The sequence below is a fragment of the Olea europaea genome, chromosome 2 (assembly GCF_002742605.1).
Source record: "Olea europaea var. sylvestris chromosome 2, O_europaea_v1, whole genome shotgun sequence".
NCBI classification, from domain to species: domain Eukaryota; kingdom Viridiplantae; phylum Streptophyta; class Magnoliopsida; order Lamiales; family Oleaceae; genus Olea; species Olea europaea.
The window spans coordinates 21,583,455-21,602,517 of record NC_036238.1 but is presented as its reverse complement, the minus strand read 5'-3'; the positions used below and the strand labels follow the sequence as shown (position 1 = coordinate 21,602,517).

The following is a 19,063-nucleotide window of genomic DNA, read 5'->3' as shown; positions in this document are numbered from 1 at the left end:
GATAGTTGAGCTATTATAGGAGAACATTGAAATGAGTGAGGCTCCGTGCATGAATTATTGTGTGGATTGCCTAGACCATTGGGATGAAGAGTAGGTGAAAATCTTAAATTGAGGGTTAGTTTTGGATACCAAATGTCTAGAAAAATAAGGGCATGAACTTAATTTGTGAGAATAAGACACTTCTTTTTCAGCCTTTATGACTCGAGCAAGTAAGCCTATAAGGATATTTCAAAATCTAGTGCCCTAAGGTCAACTGATCTGGGAATCACCGGCCTAAAGCTCGATACATGGGTCATATAGAAAGCAAGAAGTAAAAAAGTTAATAAAAAGTCATCTGATCGAGCCTTTATAACTCGAGTGAATAAGCCTGCAAGGGTCTAAAATTTGGTGCCCTAAAACCAACTGGTTTAGGAGTTACCGGCCTAAAGCTCGTTACATGGGTTATATAGAAAGCAAATGAGAAAATAATAAAAAATAATAATAAAATAAAGTGAGAAAAACAAAAAGAGACAATAACAAGAAGAAAAGCCCTTGGACAATTGGTGGAAGAAACTATACCTTTGAGGCGAGGCAAGTAACCTAGTTTAGTCTTGAGTGTCGAAGCAATCAAAACTAGGAGAGCCTTCACTTGTTGATGTGTGAACTTGTGATAGTGAAATTAATCCAAACTACGAGAGGGTGAGAACTAAAGCTAGGTAAACTCATAATTTTTAAACACAACCTCGGGATAATTGAGTGAAAAGAATAAGTTTGGGGGGTTGTGTATCTCTCGAGCGAGAAAGGAAACATTTGACCACTTGGGGTCGGGACTCAAACTCATCATGAACTTGATATGTTAGCATGAATCCACACACACACACGTCAAGTATGCACTTAACAGGTGAAGGTTGATGTCATCTTGCACTGATAAATTTTCATAAAATCAATTACTTAGTCCAATCCTGAGCCAATGCAAGGTGTTAAGCCATGTTTGTTCAGAATTATATCACTATCTTGTTTGAAGACAAACAATAGTTCAAATTTGGGGGGTTTGATAAGTGTGTTTTTGCACACTTATTTACATTACAAACATGACTTAAATACAGGTAAATTGATTTAATTGTTACTTAACCTTGTCAAATTCATGCAATGTAGGAAATTCTATGGAAATAGTAGAATTAAGGAGAAAAGAGCAGAAAAAGGACCAAATTGAAGCAAAGAGAAAATTTAGGGACCAAATTGTAATTATCTGAAAGTTGATCCGATGAACACATCAAGCAATTGATCAAGCCAAGCACCAATTGGAAGTTATAAGGGACCATTGGAGCAACTAGGAACAAGAGAGGAGGTCAAGGAGTGAATGAATGAAACTTGAGGACCAAAATGATTCAAACAAGAAAGTAACTCCACTATGCGGTCGCATAGTATAAAACCTATGCGACCGCGAGTGAACCTCCAGGGATTAAAAAGGACGTTTTCCTTAAACCTATGCGGTCGCATAGGTATAAATTTTCTCGAATTTTGCACTTTCCTTATACGATTGCAACTCCTTTGATAACCTAATTTGGACGGGTTTAAATAGCAACAAGACGTCCAAAAGCCGCACGAACGACTTGGGAGGCAAAAGCATTCATTCTTGGAGTGGAATTGAAGGCAAGAACAAGCAATTGATGCGAGATTTACGAGAATTCTTCAATCTTTGATAACCCGGTGATGTATTTTAGTTTTATTTTGTTAGTTTTCGTTATTTTTATCATGATAGGCTAGATTTTTGCAACTAGGTGATCGATGAACCATGTAATTTTCATTAAATTTGCTATTTCATGATTTTGAATTATTAGTTTGATGTATATTTGAATGGATTATATTAGTTTATTTATTTCCACAATTAATGTGCACTTGATTTGTGTGAATTTGGTGGTTTAATTCTGAATTTGAGAAAATTAGATTAGACTCGACATATATAATTCATCATAGGGTCTGATAGGGGATAGAAATATACCCCTATGCCCTATGTAAATTTTTAATTGCTCACAAAAAGATTATATGCGTTCTTGTAAAATTGCATCCGTCATAGAGATATAGGCTGGTGATTTATGAGAATATGTTCAATACATCTCGAGAGAGAGTATTGAATAGATTTAGGAGTATTGATTTATCAAATTCTTATTGAATTATCAAAATTGTGAAATTAGGGTTTAATTGGTAATTATTTGGGGATTCGTGATCCTAGTGCATTTGTTTTACATAGATTTTCATAAATTGACAATACATTTCATTGATTGTTCATAACATTTCGTAATTGAGTCATTAGTTAAGTGAATTTAAGTAATTAGGGTTTGATTTGAAATTAGGGGTTTTCAATTTGGGGATTTTCCCCAATTTAGGGTTTTTATTGAAATTATGGTTTTTCAATTTGGGGATTTCTCCCAAAATTAGAGTTTTTGATTCCAAAATTCATTTCAACTCAATTAGTTTCGGTTAAGGCTAAAATAAGTAAAATTAAATTAACCAATCTCTGTGGGACGATATTCGGACTCAATTGATCCACTTTATTACTTGTTAACGAACCGTACACTTGTGGTAATTTAAATCGAAAGAAATATTTCGCGAACATGTTACAAAAGGCCTTTTTCTTCCTTCCAGCGTAAGGAATTGTGACTAGCTCAACGTAGTCCTGAGCTGACTACATCGCTCAAGGCAATACAAGACACGAAATGAAAATCTCTACTTAAAGTGATGTGACAAGCAAGTGCATCAAGCCAAGACACCGACGTACTTCGGCTTGATTAATAATCTAGGTTTTGTTGTGCAGTTGACAAGAAAATATCTGACGATTTCCACTGTCTACACAGAAAATACAACCGTCTTACTTGAGAAAAAACAAAAAAAAAAAGTTATAAATTCCAATTATTCCAAAATCAGCTGGCACTCCAGTTTATATCAAGTGGCGTGGCAACGATATTATAGGGTTGACCCCGTCGTGTGCTATAATTTGCCGTAAAGTTTGACACTGACCCCATTGCAATATGAAGTCGACCTAAGAGGCGCCCAAACGGCCAAAGTAATAATTCATTCACGCTTTAATGTTTGACAGTCACGTTTACAAGTTTGCATATATGTGGACACTCACATCTATACTAATAATTTGTTTCAGGCCATCGATTGAGATCTTTCCCCATTGTCAGAATATTAATCCATTAAAATCAGATTATTAATAGATTTTGATCAAAGCTGATGAAATGTGTGATCGTAAAGTTGTGGGTCCTATAAAATATGTTGTTAAAATTAATTGTTTATTTTGATTTGAGATTTTAATTCAAACCGAACATGGGCTAAAGTTCAAAGTTAACGAGGATTGTAACTTGAATTGATGTTAAATATCGCTGTCGATAGATAGCATTATTATTCTGCGATTACTAAGACTATTTTTAACATTTCTTGCACATATTAACGTGTCACGACAATCCGACTTGTTGACAATTCTACATCTTTAATGAGCATAAGAGTGTAGGGGCCCAGAGAGGGGGACCCGGGCTAAGCCCATTTCGATTTTTTCATGTAATTTTTTTTTTTATTCCCTATATCCGTCTAGTACTTTTTTTTTTTCGGTCCCCCATCTCTGCCCTTGTGTCCTACCTATTTTGTTTGTACCAAAAATCTAATAAATACTAAAAGCAAGTATAGATTCAATGTATTTTCCCATTGTAAAGCAAAATATTCTATTGCTTGAAACCACCATTCATTCTTCATTCTTGCATGTCAAAATATAATGATAGCTATATATAAATAGTTACTGTAGCAGCCGACTTGACCAGTTATAATGTTATATAAAACTTCTTTAATTAATGGATTGCTCGAAGTTTAAATTAACACGCTTCTTGATAATCAAAATGTTTCAAAGGAATGGTAGAGTTAGACTTTCGACAAATGAATACAAATTGAAGGAAGAAAACAAAACGACGACTTCGAAAGTATTCAGCTTTCTAGATTGTCTTACAGTAGCAAATATCTTTTTTCTCTTTTATCGTGGTTTATACTCATTTGAATACTCCAAAGTCTCGATAAGAAAGAAGCATTTTCAGGATTCTACCATCTAGTCAATTTTGTCATACTTAATCCCTTTTTATCTTTCGTGACTACATATATTTTCGGCTAAGGAATGAGATGTTTTTACAAGTGCTATTTTTCGTGAAAGCACACTGGCCAAACGTTTAATATTCTTTTTGCTTTCCTCTCTTCTATTCTCAGTATTAATTCACATTTAGTCCCCCTTAAGAGCAGTTGTATTCTCGAGTCATGCATTTGTGCTTACACATTGCTAAAAATAGTTGAAAAAACACGCTTTAAAGCAGACAAAGATGCTCACGTATTTGCAAAATTTTGAGTATCGAATTCAAATGTGATCAAGAGCCAAAGAGCTACTACAATCAACATATGATCACAAAGAGTACAACTAGGACGAAAAATATATTTCTTACATTGAAGTCGTCATCCCTTTTTTTCACAAAATCAACCAATTATGAATCTATCTACTAGTACATCAAATTGTCCGTATAAATATCACCATGGAAAGATTCTCTCTTCAATTTGAGTCTAAAATGTCTTCTTCATTTTATCTATTTGCTTCCAGTTTCAGATCTTTAGACTTCTCATTCTAATACTTGGTAAACTCACAGACAAAATTGTTCGCATGAAAGTCACTTGGATAATAAAACAAAAAATTGATGGAACGAATAATTTGAATTCGTGCAGATGACCCGACCCTACGGTTTACTTAGTCAAGTCAAACACTGAATAATAAATTAAAGAACTGAAGAAGCTGACGAAAAAGCATATTCCTTCGATTTGAAGTTAAGGTTCATCTTCCAACCGAAGCCGAATTCGATGACCATGCGACTTTCTTTACTTCGTTACGTTTTCACACTTGTTTTATATATATACATAAAGATACAGAGAGAGAGGGAGGGGGAGAGGAAATGACACGCGACCTTGCTGGTACATGTGGATACTGATACGTCTTCTAGATTTTTGAGTGCAATTTGACGAACTTGGGAAATGCAAAAGGACATCTGATATAGCTTTCAACTCAAGTATGGGATTTCCATCTCACTTAACTTTGGTAATTCATCTTTTATCTTTCTTGTTCTCTAGATTTATTGGCAAATTAAGCAGATAAGTATGATACTTTGCGTCATCCTAGTATATTGTCCGAAACTTCTTCCTCGGGTTTTGACGAAAACTAGAGAACATAATCTGTTCATTTCGCAAGGATTGAGTGCTCCTACCCCTTCCTCTTTAAGACAATAGTTGTCTCATTCTTCAACTCTGTATTCTATTGATTATCTTTTGAAAAATATGTACATAAAGATAAAATATTGTAACATTTGTTCTATTCAAAACAAATCAATGTTTTAATTAAAACCAAGGTCCCGCATTGAAAAGTGTTATCATAGAATATAACAAGGATTAAGCCCCGTTTGACACACATTAATGTAAAAATGAGAATGAAAAATATAGTCGTTATGAGCCCATACAAAATATAGAAAGTCAAATATGGTGACTTGATGTGATGGATAACGGTCATATTTTTCATTTTAATTGACAAATAATGGGAAACAAACGGGGGCTAAAATTATTCAAGTAGTTGTAAAATTTCTAGAGACATCATTTCTTGATGAAAGTTTTACACAAATTATCAACGTATTAATATTTCATGAGCCCCTTTTTTTGCAAATATTTTTCTAGATTTTACTTAAAATCCACAAAATTGCAAACCCACACATCATGCGAATTAATAAAAATTGAATCTTGTACAGTTTGTCATTCCTCCATTTATATGCAAAAATCATAAACTTTTTTTTTTCATAGAACAAGAATACTATGATTTGGTTACATGAAAATGAGTAATGTTATTCATAGTAAAGACTACAGGTACTCACTCTATGTGATATATACTTGACAATTTGTTGTTTAATGCATTAATAAGATAGTTTTTTTTTATTATCTCATCAATCAAATAACAAATTGTCATGTATATGCCATGTATAATGACTACCAGTAGTTTTCACTATGAATAACATTATTTCATAAAGATATACTGATAATCAATGATATTCTCTACATCTTTCATTAAAATGTTATAGCACACGCATACATACATTGGAGATGTGTTGGAAGAAAGCCTAGATTTATTAAATGCCACATTTTAAAGCAGTTCACTGTGTAATAGGAAAAAGTTGTCAATTTTAGGGAAAAAAAAGAGAAGTACTAGTATAAAATAATCAACCATGTTTGGCTAAGCCAAACGTGTACTTCTTATCAAACCTACCTAGTCTGTAATGAAGTATTTGACTCGAAGGCTTCTTATTACTCCTTCCTTGCAGAATCAAATGTTCTAAAGATATGCATGTTTATTGTTAATTGCTTTCCATCTATGAATTTAGAGAACTTCTAAAGACGAATGATGACATACCTAACTGAAAAATCAAATAAAGTTGTAGCTATTAAGAGAGGATGGAACTAAAAATATTATTTCCAATTATTTAGATCACAAACAAACTTAGGTCATGATATATGTCCCCCGTGTTTTCTGTTGAGTACTTGAAAACTTTTAATTTAGACAAGACAAAAATTGCAAGCTTAAACGTCAAACTTTAGAAGAAAACTTACAACAAACAAAAATTTTCCGTCTGATCATGAATCTTCATCTGATCCTCTTACAAGAGCACGTAAAGTCTATCTTCTTGAAAGACTGGTGCTATCCAATTCTTCCCAATTTTTCAAAGAATCGGCACTAGAAGTTCCAAATTGTGATTGAAATCTCAGAACCTCTTGCTCTTGTTGCTGGTTTTGTTGTTGAGTTGGCAATACTGGAGATATCGTTGTTGTATTTGATGAAGATTGTGAAACAAATGTTCCACCACAACCACGATAATAAAACCCCGAGGCACCATAGTTCAAAAAATTATTATTAACTCCTCTATGGAGATATTCTGCATAGTTCTGGAAATTGATATGACTTTCTTGAGATACCGGCCGAGGGATTGGAGTAGTAGTTGACTCAGAAACAATTCGTAAATCTTGACGCGTTGTTAAGTAACCACACTCAGTTTTTCCTTGCACTCTTTCAGGAAAATTGATCTTAGCTTTGCTTCCTTTAAATCTTAGTGCTGCTTCATCATAAGCATGAGCGGCAGCCTCTGCAGTGTCAAATGTTCCAAGCCAGACTCTTGCAGCCTTCTTTGGATCCCGGATTTCGGCCGCCCACTTACCCCAAGGCCGCTGCCGGACACCTCTATACCGTCTTCTCCTCTGCAGGTTTGGTCTCCCTTTATATAATGTTTGATCAGTAAAAAATTAGGAAAAAAATCATTTGCTGCAAAGTTCAACTGTAGATAATCCTAGAAAAATTACATATCCATATGCCCCTATCAAATAAAAAACAGACACATCAAACAACTGATGCATGATTAAAATGACATAAGATGTTAAGGATTAAACCCCGATTGTAATTAGGGGAGAAATATTATGCAAAACGAGATCTGAAAAGTATATAACCAAACACAGACTTAGAGTGGTTAGCCCTCAAAGAGCTAGTGTCATTTGCTGCTGCAAGTTTTTACTACGAAGAAGATGATTACGATGGTAATCTCTTGCATCTCGGTTTGTCTCGCAAAAAAATAATCCTCTAAAGAATCCCTTATTATATAGAAAGATGTTAGGTCGATTCCTGGTCGAAAGGATTTGCGATCTATATATATAGATATATACTCGTACGTTTTATACCTTCTTGTTGAACTGCTGGTTGAGGTTGGTTTTGCTCTTGTCCACTTGAAGATTCAGGCAGTGGTAATGGAAGATTTCCATATACTGTAGGAACTGCAGGATTACTGTCTGAGTTACCAATAACATGAGAGAGGGCAGAAACCATGGCTGACGTTTCGCGTTGTGATCTAGCAGAGTAGATAGGGTACAGTTCTATTCTCTCCTTTTCCTCCGATTCATCAAACGGAAGGGGCCTCTTCGCCATGCCTTCGATCCACTGTTTTCCCCTTTAATTATGACAGTGAAGTACTTCAAAGAGAATACGTATAAATTACAGGCTGAAGAAGGAGATTTTAGAGTTTTCTACATGATATACAAGATGTCAGTAAGCTTTAGTAAGGATGGAAATCAAGAAGGAATTTCTAGGGTTTTCTAAAACAGCTGCAGTATCTGTGGAAATTAGGAATGTTTGATCGTACTTTTGCAAACCTATGACTCGTGTTATTTCCTAATTAATAACTGAGTTCATATTTTGTCAAAATATCATTTTATTGCACCACTTTTTATTTGCATAATTAGTCTTCAATTTTTATTTATTGTCACGTTCTTATCCTCACTCTTCTAGTAATTAGCACATTTGATCTCGTTGTTGGTTTCTGTCCAAATATTCGAGTAAATATTTTATAACATTTTGTATTTATTATTATTATTTTTGCTTATTTACGTTATTTTATGCCCTTCTAATGAATTGTTCGGACAAAAATCGTTAGTGTTCGCATGATATGCTAATTAATGATAATTGATGATGGGACGATAAAAAATTAGATATTAATGTGAGAATGGAAAAATATTTAAAGCCTTTAGCGCAATTAAAAAGTGACGAAACAAAAGAAAATTATGGTGGAATTATGTAACCACCTTGATAATTATTAGGGGCAAACAAACACACGGCTTATAAATCTAGACCATTTTTTAATTTTTTGTCTTTGAGATTTTACTTTTATTGAAAACAAGAAAAAAAACCAATATTTTAAAAACTTTTGAGCATTAACCTAAAATGCAGGCACAAAGGTTAAAAAATCGAATCGATAGTTATAAGAAAATTACATAAATTAGTAAAATTGAAAATTGGAGTGAACTTAATATTTCTAAGCGAATCATTTTGTTTTGGTGCTAGAGAATGAACAAAGTGGTTCTCAACTTCTTTTTACGAGTTATATATGTTTGAGTTTTTAGATTTAATCAATTTGAAATTTGGAGTATCTTTTGATTTTTTCAATCGAAGTCGTTTGCCCTGTTCACTTATTATGGCATTGGAAAAATCACGAGAAGTCAGCTCAGAAACAAAGAAATCGTCACTAGAAGCATAAAACCACTTTAGACTAGTCGTTCATTTCAATTATAATGAAAAATTAAATCGAGGGAAAAACCCGCTTTTTTGGTTTGCAAAATACAACTAGAGACAACAATTAATCTAGGAAGTATTTTAATTGTTCGGTGAATTTAGCCTCAAATTTATAAATGGTCAATCATACGTTTTAATGGATCCACAAGTATTATTCATTATTCATTTCAATCTACTTATAATCAAATCATTTATAAATTCTTCCCAAACAAAGGCTTAGTTAGTACCTTCCCAACATGTCAATAATATCAGAGAAACAGGAAATTATAGAAATGAAGAAGAATAAAATTTGTTCTATAATTTTAATTTTAATTGTTTCGCGCGCAGCTTTTTAAGGTAAAATAAAATCAATGGCAATGTTAGAGCCATTGCAATAAAATATTAGAAAATAGAATATTGAAAATCATGTTTTTAAGAGGGAAAAAAAAAACATTGTGGTGACTGGAAGTCAATGGTACAAATATATAGAAAAAAACTAATCTTCTTTCAAAATATGCAGTATTAAGTAAAAGATTTCGAGCAATTATTTCAAGTTTTTCCCTTCCTCTTAACAAGGAGAGAAAAGATTTCACCCCTCCCTCCTAAACAATTTTAATATTTTTGCATTGTGGTCAATTATCAATTTGCTACTGGTTGATACTGGTGTTTGATTATAACTTTAAAAAAATAAAAATGGTTTAAAAGTTATGTATTGAGCGTAATAATCGTGGAGTCATTCTGTGGACATAAGATTCTAATAGAGAGAAATAACATATTATATATATAATATTTTAACACGTCTCATTAATTTCAACTTTTATGCACTTACGATTTCAAGATTTCTTATTTCAAACATGCTACAGGCAGAACATGTTTCATAGCTTTACTGACAGCTCTCTCACATGAGAGAGTGGGACCCACGATTATTTTAATCATAGACCCCACATTTTGTAAAAGGGCTGTCAACAAAAATTGCTGTACACTTAGCATTTTTTTTCCTTATTTTCACCCTCACAACTAAATTTGTCCCCGTCAAATAAAAAATTAAATAAATGCATGCCTCAACACAATATTTTAAATGGTGCAAAAATTGAGGTCTAGGCAAGAGGTAGGCGAGGCATGAAAAAAGTGATAAACTCTAGAAGATGGAATTAATAATCATAGAATAAAATATATTAAAATAAAAAAAATATTTAAACTCGTAAAATTTGAAATTTAACTTTACAGTTTACCACGCCTTGTGACTTTTAAAACTTTGTATTCCTTTGAATTTAGCGAATTACTTATTTATTTATTTTATTATTATTATTATTTTTTCGAATAAACCCGTCAACCTTTTTCAAAATATAAATCCTACTGTAACTATGCGAGAAAGAGAATAAAGGGAAGGGATGAAAGTCAAATTAACTTTTTCTTCAAGCCTGACTTCGCAGTGAGAAAATTTTCCGAGTTTTGCTAAAAAACAGGGCCACGTAGGTCCTGTTTGAGAAGAATTGTTCATTTTTTTCTTGGCCTTTTCTTCCTTTCCAGTTTCAAGTAACGATGACTTTGACTTTTAGACAGCCTGTTCTACGTTGCAGATTTTCTCCTTACATTAAAATTTCAAATCAAAATTAATAATTAATCTACATTAAAATTTACTAAAAAGATTTGATTTTGATCTACATTGAACAGAGGCTCTATGTGATTTGAATTTCAGATTGCAATAAAAAGTTTCTGAGGAAAAAGAAGCGAATAAAATATTTTCTTGCTTTACTTAGAAAGCGTCAATACAAATAAATAAACTTTTTATTTCATATTTACCTTAGTGAATGTTGAGTTTAGAAGTAAAACAAATATCTTTTAGAAGTAAATTTTTATTGAGAAAAAAGATATTAATTTTTTCTCACCAATAAGTAAAAATACACATTTATTAATTTCAATCGTGATGTATAGAGACACTTTCATGGTAAGTAATTTACTTATTTATCACTTCGACCAATAAAAATGCATTTATTTCAATGTTTACATATTACTTACAAAAACTTATTTAGCTGTCATTATTTAGGAAAAACAATGTTTTAAATAATGATTTTTAAAAGAACGTGAGATTAAAAAGCAAGAAAAGGTTTAGAATTTTCTTACAAGGTATTTTACCGTGTGAATGTAAATTTTTTTTCAAATAATGTCGAATAGAGCTTAGAATCAAATTTTTAAGCCTTGTGAGGTGGATCACTTAAATCCACTTGACACAATAATTGGTGTTGAGCACTTTGAAAAGATTGTGCTAGTTGATGGTATTATGGATCATAGATTAAATCCAACGGTTGGATTTGGCTGGATTTAATCTTGTGGTCAATTACCCTACTGGTCATGTCCCTTTCATAATACAATATTTGAATTTAAATTTAAATGGTTTTGACTCTATAATTATAATTTGCGTTCACTTGTTTTCATTTTGGACTTGGAGAGTTGGAAAATATAGAGAGAAGCTAAGTGGAAGAGGTACATATCTCATGTGAAATTCTTGGTTGCTTCTGGCAGTTCTCTCGATATATCCATTACTATTCCTGTGGACAACGACATATAATCCATTGGCATAAATTTGAGCTCAATATCATAGGACGCTACATTGGTGTGTTGAAGAAGCTTTGGCTCGATTGTTTGATTTTTACACTTCGAGAGTTGATGTTTCCGTATTATAGTTGTAATAATTATTTATACACTACACTTTAAACTCTAGAAATGATATCAGAACTTAGGCTAGTGGTATAAAGTGTTAAAACAACATGAAAATCGAATTTGAAGTCGAAGGGGTTCATGTTTGGTGGTTTGGTTGAAAACTAGCAAACCTGAATCTTTAAACCCATGTTCCGGAAAAACCACGCACCTGGTGGACAAACAGCGATCACAACCAAACACCAAACGACAAGCAGAATCTGATGGTGCTACGCATGAGACACACTCGTTGAGTGCGTGAGATAGATGGAGCGTAAAAGCGCCTGAAGAGGATTCAAGCAAATGTGGAAAAAGATAGATTGTTCTTTGATGAATTTCTGACCTCCTGATGGTGTTGGAATTCAATTTGGTGCACTGTGGAAGCAGATATAGCCTTAGGTAGAAAGTTGAAGTTGAGAAAGCTTTCCCATTGGTGACACAGTGGTGTTTTCTGGGGTTGCAGCAGCTGTTGGACGACTTAAGGTAGTTAGTGGAGGTTTTAGATCGATAAAAACTCGTATCTCTCCTTAAAATACGAACTGACAGTTTGGTTCGCTCGGTTTGCGCGTTCTAACACCCTCTCGAATTTACAATTGAATATTGTATTATTTTCTACCATATTATTATTTGACTCTTATGATATTGTTTATGTGCTACTTGTTATGATATCATCGCTTGTGTTATCTTGAAAAGTAATTTATACATAATTGGTTTGAGTTTGCATTTGTGTAGGTAAATTGTTAAGTAAAACTTTTTTTCCGAAAAATATTATTTTGCTGCCATGGCCTCTTGAGTTGAATTGGCGCAATTCAATGGTAAGAGAGATTATTCCATTGAAAGCAAAAAAATGAGAGGTATTTTAATTCAACAAAATGTTTCTAAAGCCCTTGAAGACACAAAAAAATATCCTGGTGCATTAAAAGTTAAACCGGATAAAATTACTGAGATGAATGAAATTACACTTAGTTTGATTATATTGCATTTATTTGATGATGTGTTAGGACAAGTTGAACAAAATAAGACTACCAAATAGTTGTGAGAAGCATTTGACAAGCTATTTTTGGAAAAATCTCTTCCAAACAAAATACATTTGCTTCAAAAACTGTTCAATTTTAAGCTGAACCCGGAAAAGGATCTTGAATCCAATTTGAGTGACTTTAATATATTCATCAAGTGCTTGGCCCACAATGATAAGAAATTTGATGACGAGTATCTAGCGATTATACTTTTGAATGCTACGCCCAAATCCTATAGAGATGTTAGGCATGCTATCACGTATGCTATGGATACTTTGACCCAAGATATTGTAATTGATGCTTTGAGGGCTAGGGAGCCAAAGCTTAAGAAGAGTCTATGGGTAGCTTGAGAGAAGAGAGTTTGTTTGTTAGAGAAGGAATGAAACGAGGGAAACCCACTTTCAAAGTCAGAAGGGCAAAGGAAAATCGAATGGTAGGTTTAAGTCTAGAGATAATAATGGTAAGAAATGCTTCTATTATGGCAAGTTAGGACATTTCAAGAGAGACTATAATGACCTTAAAAATAAATAATGACCGCATCACGGTGATGATTAGAACTTAGTTGTTGCATGTGATTCCTTGATTGTCTACATATTATGACCGTGTTAGAAGATTTTGACACTGATGCAAATGGTGCTTGTGATAACATACATGTTATGAATGTTTTTAATATTAATTTTGACACTGAGTGGGTTTTAGACTCGGGTACCACTGTTCATATGTGTTCTGTTAAGTTTTGGCTCTATAACTACATAGATGTGAATCCTAAAAAAGTATACTTGGGGAATGATTGATAGTACACACAATGTGGAAGGAGTAGATGATATTGCTATTAGGATGCATGATAGTATTATCAGACCCCTTAGATGTGTTAGGTATTGTAACGCCCTGAGATCTTTTTTTATCTTCATTAATTTATTCTTTTATAAAAAAGAGGCTTGAGGTGTTACCAACATCTTCTTTATCTAGTTTAAGCAGAAATATCACTTTCATTAAGTGTTAAAATTGCATAAAAATAGCTACTAAACAATGTGCACAAAATTTAATATAAAGATGTTCTTCAAATAAAAATTTGACAATTATTTTTTCTATAAAATTTACTTGACAACTCCATAAGCATCACTCAGTTAATCTTCCACATGTTCACACGACCCGTTCTAACATGAAATTTTAGTAAGAGTGAGTATTTTGAAAATACTCAGTAAGAATACATACACATTCTTATTCACATGATATAAATATAAAGCTGACATAACATACCAACATTTCTTAATTTTAAAATTCAAGGAATTTCTTAAGAATCCTCATATCCCGTAGGATTTAACATCTTTGACCAAACGGTCCATCCCATAGGACTTAACATTTTTGACCTAACAGTCCATCCTGAAAGATTTAACATAGAGTTCGACCCGAAAGCTTCATAGCATTTTATGCCAAATATTATACAAATATCAAGGAATAAGAATTTNTCAATGGCAATGTTAGAGCCATTGCAATAAAATATTAGAAAATAGAATATTGAAAATCATGTTTTTAAGAGGGAAAAAAAAAAAACATTGTGGTGACTGAAAGTCAATGGTACAAATATATAGAAAAAAAACTAATCTTCTTTAAAAATATGCAGTATTAAGTAATAGATTTCGAGCAATTATTTCAATTTTTTCCCTTCCTCTTAACAAGGAGAGAAAAGATTTCACCCCTCCCTCCTAAACAATTTTAATATTTTAGCATTGTGGTTAATTATCAATTTGCTACTGGATGATACTGGTGTTTGATTATAATTTTAAAAAAATAAAAATGGTTTAAAAGTTATGTATTGAGTGTAATAATCGTGGAGTCATTCCGTGGACATAAGATTCTAATAGAGAGAAATAACATATTATATATATAATATTTTAACACGTCTCATTAATTTCAACTTTTATACACTTACGATTTCAAGATTTCTTATTTCAAACATGCTACAGGCAGAACATGTTTCATAGCTTTATTGACAGCTCTCTCACATGAGAGAGTGAGACCCACGATTATTTTAATCACAAGCCCCACATTTTGTAAGAGGGTTGTCAACAAAAATTGCTGTACACTTAGCAATTTTTTTCTTATTTTCACCCTCACAACTAAATTTGTCCCCTTCAAATAAAAAATTAAATAAATGCATGCCTCAACGCAATATTTTAAATGGTGCAAAATTTGAGGTCTAGGCAAGAGGTAGGCGAGGCATATGAGCAAGGCACGAAAAAAGTGATAAACTCTAGATGATGGAATTAATAATCATTGAATAAAATATATTAAAAAAAAAAATTAAACTCGTAAAATTTGAAATTTAACTTTACAGCTTACCACGCCTTGTGACTTTTAAAACTTTGTATTCCTTTGACTTTAGCGAATTACTTATTTATTTATTTTATTATTATTATTATTTTTTCGAATAAACCCGTCAACCTTTTTCAAAATATAAATCCTACTGTAACTATGTGAGAAAGAGAATAAAGGGAAGGGATGAAAGTCAAATTAACTTTTTCTTCAAGCCTGACTTCGCAGTGAGAAAATTTTCCGAGTTTTGCTAAAAAACAGGGCCACGTAGGTCCTGTTTGAGAAGAATTGTTCATTTTTTCTTGGCCTTTTCTTCCTTTCCAGTTTCAAGTAACGATGACTTTGACTTTTAGACAGCCTGTTCTACGTTGCAGATTTTCTCCTTACATTAAAATTTCAAATCAAAATTAATAATTAATCTACATTAAAATTTACTAAAAAGATTTGATTTTGATCTACATTGAACAGAGGCTCTATGTGATTTGAATTTCAGATTGCAATAAAAAGTTTCTGAGGAAAAAGAAGCGAATAAAATATTTTCTTGCTTTACTTAGAAAGGGTCAATACAAATAAATAAACTTTTTATTTCATATTTACCTTAGTGAATGTTGAGTTTAGAAGTAAAACAAATATATTTTAGAAGTAAATTTTTATTGAGAAAAAAGATATTATTTTTTTCTCACCAATAAGTAAAAATACACATTTATTAATTTCAATCGTGGTGTATAGAGACACTTTCATGGTAAGTAATTTACTTATTTATCACTTCAACCAATAAAAATGCATTTATTTCAATGTTTACATATTACTTACAAAAACTTATTTAGCTGTCATTATTTAGGAAAAACAATGTTTTAAATAATGATTTTTAAAAGAACGTGAGATTAAAAAGCAAGAAAAGGTTTAGAATTTTCTTACAAAGTATTTTACCGTGTGAATGTAAATTTTTTTTCAAATAATGTTGAATAGAGCTTAGAATCAAATTTTTAAGCCTTGTGAGGTGGATCACTTAAATCCACTTGACACAATAATTGGTGTTGAGCACTTTGAAAAGATTGTGCTAGTTGATGGTATTATGGATCATAGATTAAATTCAACGGTTGGATTTGGTTGGATTTAATCTTGTGGTCAATTACCCTACTGGTCATGTCCCTTTCATAGTACAATATTTGAATTTAAATTTAAATGGTTTTGACTCTATAATTATAATTTGCGTTCACTTGTTTTCATTTTGGACTTGGAGAGTTGGAAAATATAGAGAGAAGCTAAGTGGAAGAGGTACATATCTCAGGTGAAATTCTTGGTTGCTTCTGGCAATTCTCTTGATATATCCATTACTATTCCCGTGGACAATGACATATAATCCATTGGCATAAATTTGAGCTCAATATCATAGGACGCTACATTGGTGTGTTGAAGAAGCTTTGGCTCGATTGTTTGATTTTTACACTTCGAGAGTTGATGTTTCCGTATTATAGTTGTAATAATTATTTATACACTACACTTTAAACTCTAGAAATGATATCAGAACTTAGGCTAGTGGTATAAAGTGTTAAAACAACATGAAAATCGAATTTGAAGTCGAAGGGGTTCAAGTTTGGTGGTTTGGTTGAAAACTAGCAAACCTGAATCTTTAAACCCATGTTCCAGCAAAACCACGCACCTGGTGGACAAACGGCGATCACAACCAAACACCAAACGACAAGGAGAATCTGATGGTGCTACGCATGAGACACACTCGTTGAGTGCGTGAGATAGATGGAGCGTAAAAGCGCCTGAAGAGGATTCAAGCAAATGTGGCAAAAGATAGATTGTTCTTTGATGAATTTCTGACCTCCTGATGGTGTTGGACTTCAATTTGGTGCACTGTGGAAGCAGATATAGCCTTAGGCAGAAAGTTGAAGTTGAGAAAGCTTTCCCATTGGTGACACAGTGGTGTTTTCTGGGGTTGCAGCAGCTGTTGGACGACTTAAGGTAGTTAGTGGAGGTTTTAGATCGATAAAGACTCGTATCTCTCCTTAAAATACGAACTGACAGTTTGGTTCGCTCGGTTTGCGCGTTCTAACACCCTCTCGAATTTACAATTGAATATTGTATTATTTTCTACCATATTATTATTTGACTCTTATGATATTGTTTATGTGCTACTTGTTATGATATCATCGCTTGTGTTATCTTGAAAAGTAATTTATACATAATTGGTTTGAGTTTGCATTTGTGTGGGTAAATTGTTAAGTATAACTTTTTTTCCGAAAAATATTATTTTGCTGTCATGGCCTCTTGAGTTGAATTGGCGCAATTCAATGGTAAGAGAGATTATTCCATTGAAAGGAAAAAAATGAGATCTATTTTAATTCAACAAAATGTTTCTAAAGCCCTTGAAGACCCAAAAAAATATCCTGGTGCATTAAAAGTTAAACCGGATAAAATTACTGAGATGAATGAAATTACACTTAGTTTGATTATATTGCATTTATTTGATGATGTGTTAGGACAAGTTGAACAATATAAGACTACCAAATAGTTGTGAGAAGCATTTGACAAGCTATTTTTGGAAAAATCTCTTCCAAACAAAATACATTTGCTTCAAAAACTGTTCAGTTTTAAGCTGAACCCGAAAAAGGATCTTGAATCCAATTTGAGTGACTTTAATATATTCATCAAGTGTTTGGCCCACAATGATAAGAAATTTGATGACGAGTATCTAGCGATTATACTTTTGAATGCTACGCCCAAATCCTATAGAGATGTTAGGAATGCTATCACGTATGCTATGGATACTTTGACCCAAGATATTGTAATTGATGCTTTGAGGGCTAGGGAGCCAAAGCTTAAGAAGAGTCTATGGGTAGCTTGAGAGAAGAGAGTTTGTTTGTTAGAGAAGGAATGAAACGAGGGAAACCCACTTTCAAAGTAAGAAGGGCAAAGGAAAATCGAATGGTAGGTTTTAAGTCTAGAGATAATAATGGTAAGAAATGCTTCTATTATGGCAAGTTAGGACATTTCAAGAGAGACTATAATGACCTTAAAAAGAAATAAAGACCGCATCACGGTGATGATTAGAACTTAGTTGTTGCATGTGATTCCTTGATTGTCTACATATTATGACCGTGTTAGGAGATTTTGACACTGATGCAGATGGTGCTTGTGATAACATACATGTTATGAATGTTTTTAATATTAATTTTGACACTGAGTGGGTTTTAGACTCGGGTACCACTGTTCATATGTGTTCTGTTAAGTTTTGGCTCTATAACTACATAGATGTGAATCTTAAAAAAGTATACTTGGGGAATGATTGATAGTACACACAATGTGGAAGGAGTAGATGATATTGCTATTAGGATGTATGATAGTATTTTCAGACCCCTTAGATGTGTTAAGTATTGTAACGCCCTGAGATCTTTTTTTATCTTCATTAATTTATTCTTTTATAAAAAAGAGGCTTGAGGTGTTACCAACATCTTCTTTATCTAGTTTAAGCAGAAATATCACTTTCATCAAGTGTTAAAATTGCATAAAAATAGCTACTAAACAATGTGCACAAAATTTAATATAAAGATGTTCTTCAAATAAAAATTTAACAATTATTTTTTCTATAAAATTTACTTGACAACCCCATAAGCATCACTCAGTTAATCTTCCACATGTTCACACGACCCGTTCTAACATGAAATTTTAGTAAGGGTGAGTATTTTGAAAATACTCAGTAAGAATACGTACACATTCTTATTCACATGATATAAATATAAAGTTGACATAACATACCAACATTTCTTAATTTTAGAGTTCAAGGAATTTCTTAAGAATCCTCATATCCCGTAGGATTTAACATCTTTGACCAAACGGTCCATCCCGTAGGACTTAACATTTTTGACCTAACAGTCCATCCCGAAAGATTTAA

At 32.6% G+C, this 19,063-nt stretch overlaps 1 protein-coding gene across 1 annotated transcript; it reads right to left on the bottom strand.

The window, feature by feature from the left end:
- Window positions 1–6,498: 6,498 nt before the first annotated feature.
- LOC111366428 (ethylene-responsive transcription factor ERF114-like) lies at window positions 6,499–8,443 on the bottom strand. Its single transcript, XM_022987194.1, has 2 exons — window positions 7,768–8,443; window positions 6,499–7,310 (listed from the first exon to the last, which is right to left on the bottom strand). Exons 1-2 carry the CDS (start codon window positions 8,009–8,011, stop codon window positions 6,718–6,720), a joined length of 837 nt encoding a protein of 278 aa, XP_022842962.1. The 5' UTR covers window positions 8,012–8,443; the 3' UTR covers window positions 6,499–6,717.
- Between the last annotated feature and the right edge of the window lie 10,620 nt (window positions 8,444–19,063).

What these genes read in the sequence shown, in the direction of transcription:
- LOC111366428 (XM_022987194.1), bottom strand. Translation starts at nt 8,011, where the DNA reads ATGGCGAAGAGGCCCCTTCCGTTTGATGAATCGGAGGAAAAGGAGAGA. An exon ending in ACCAGCAGTTCAACAAGAAG is followed by an intron (nt 7,311 to 7,767) that starts GTATAAAACGTA and finishes CATTATATAAAG; the next exon opens with GGAGACCAAACCTGCAGAGG.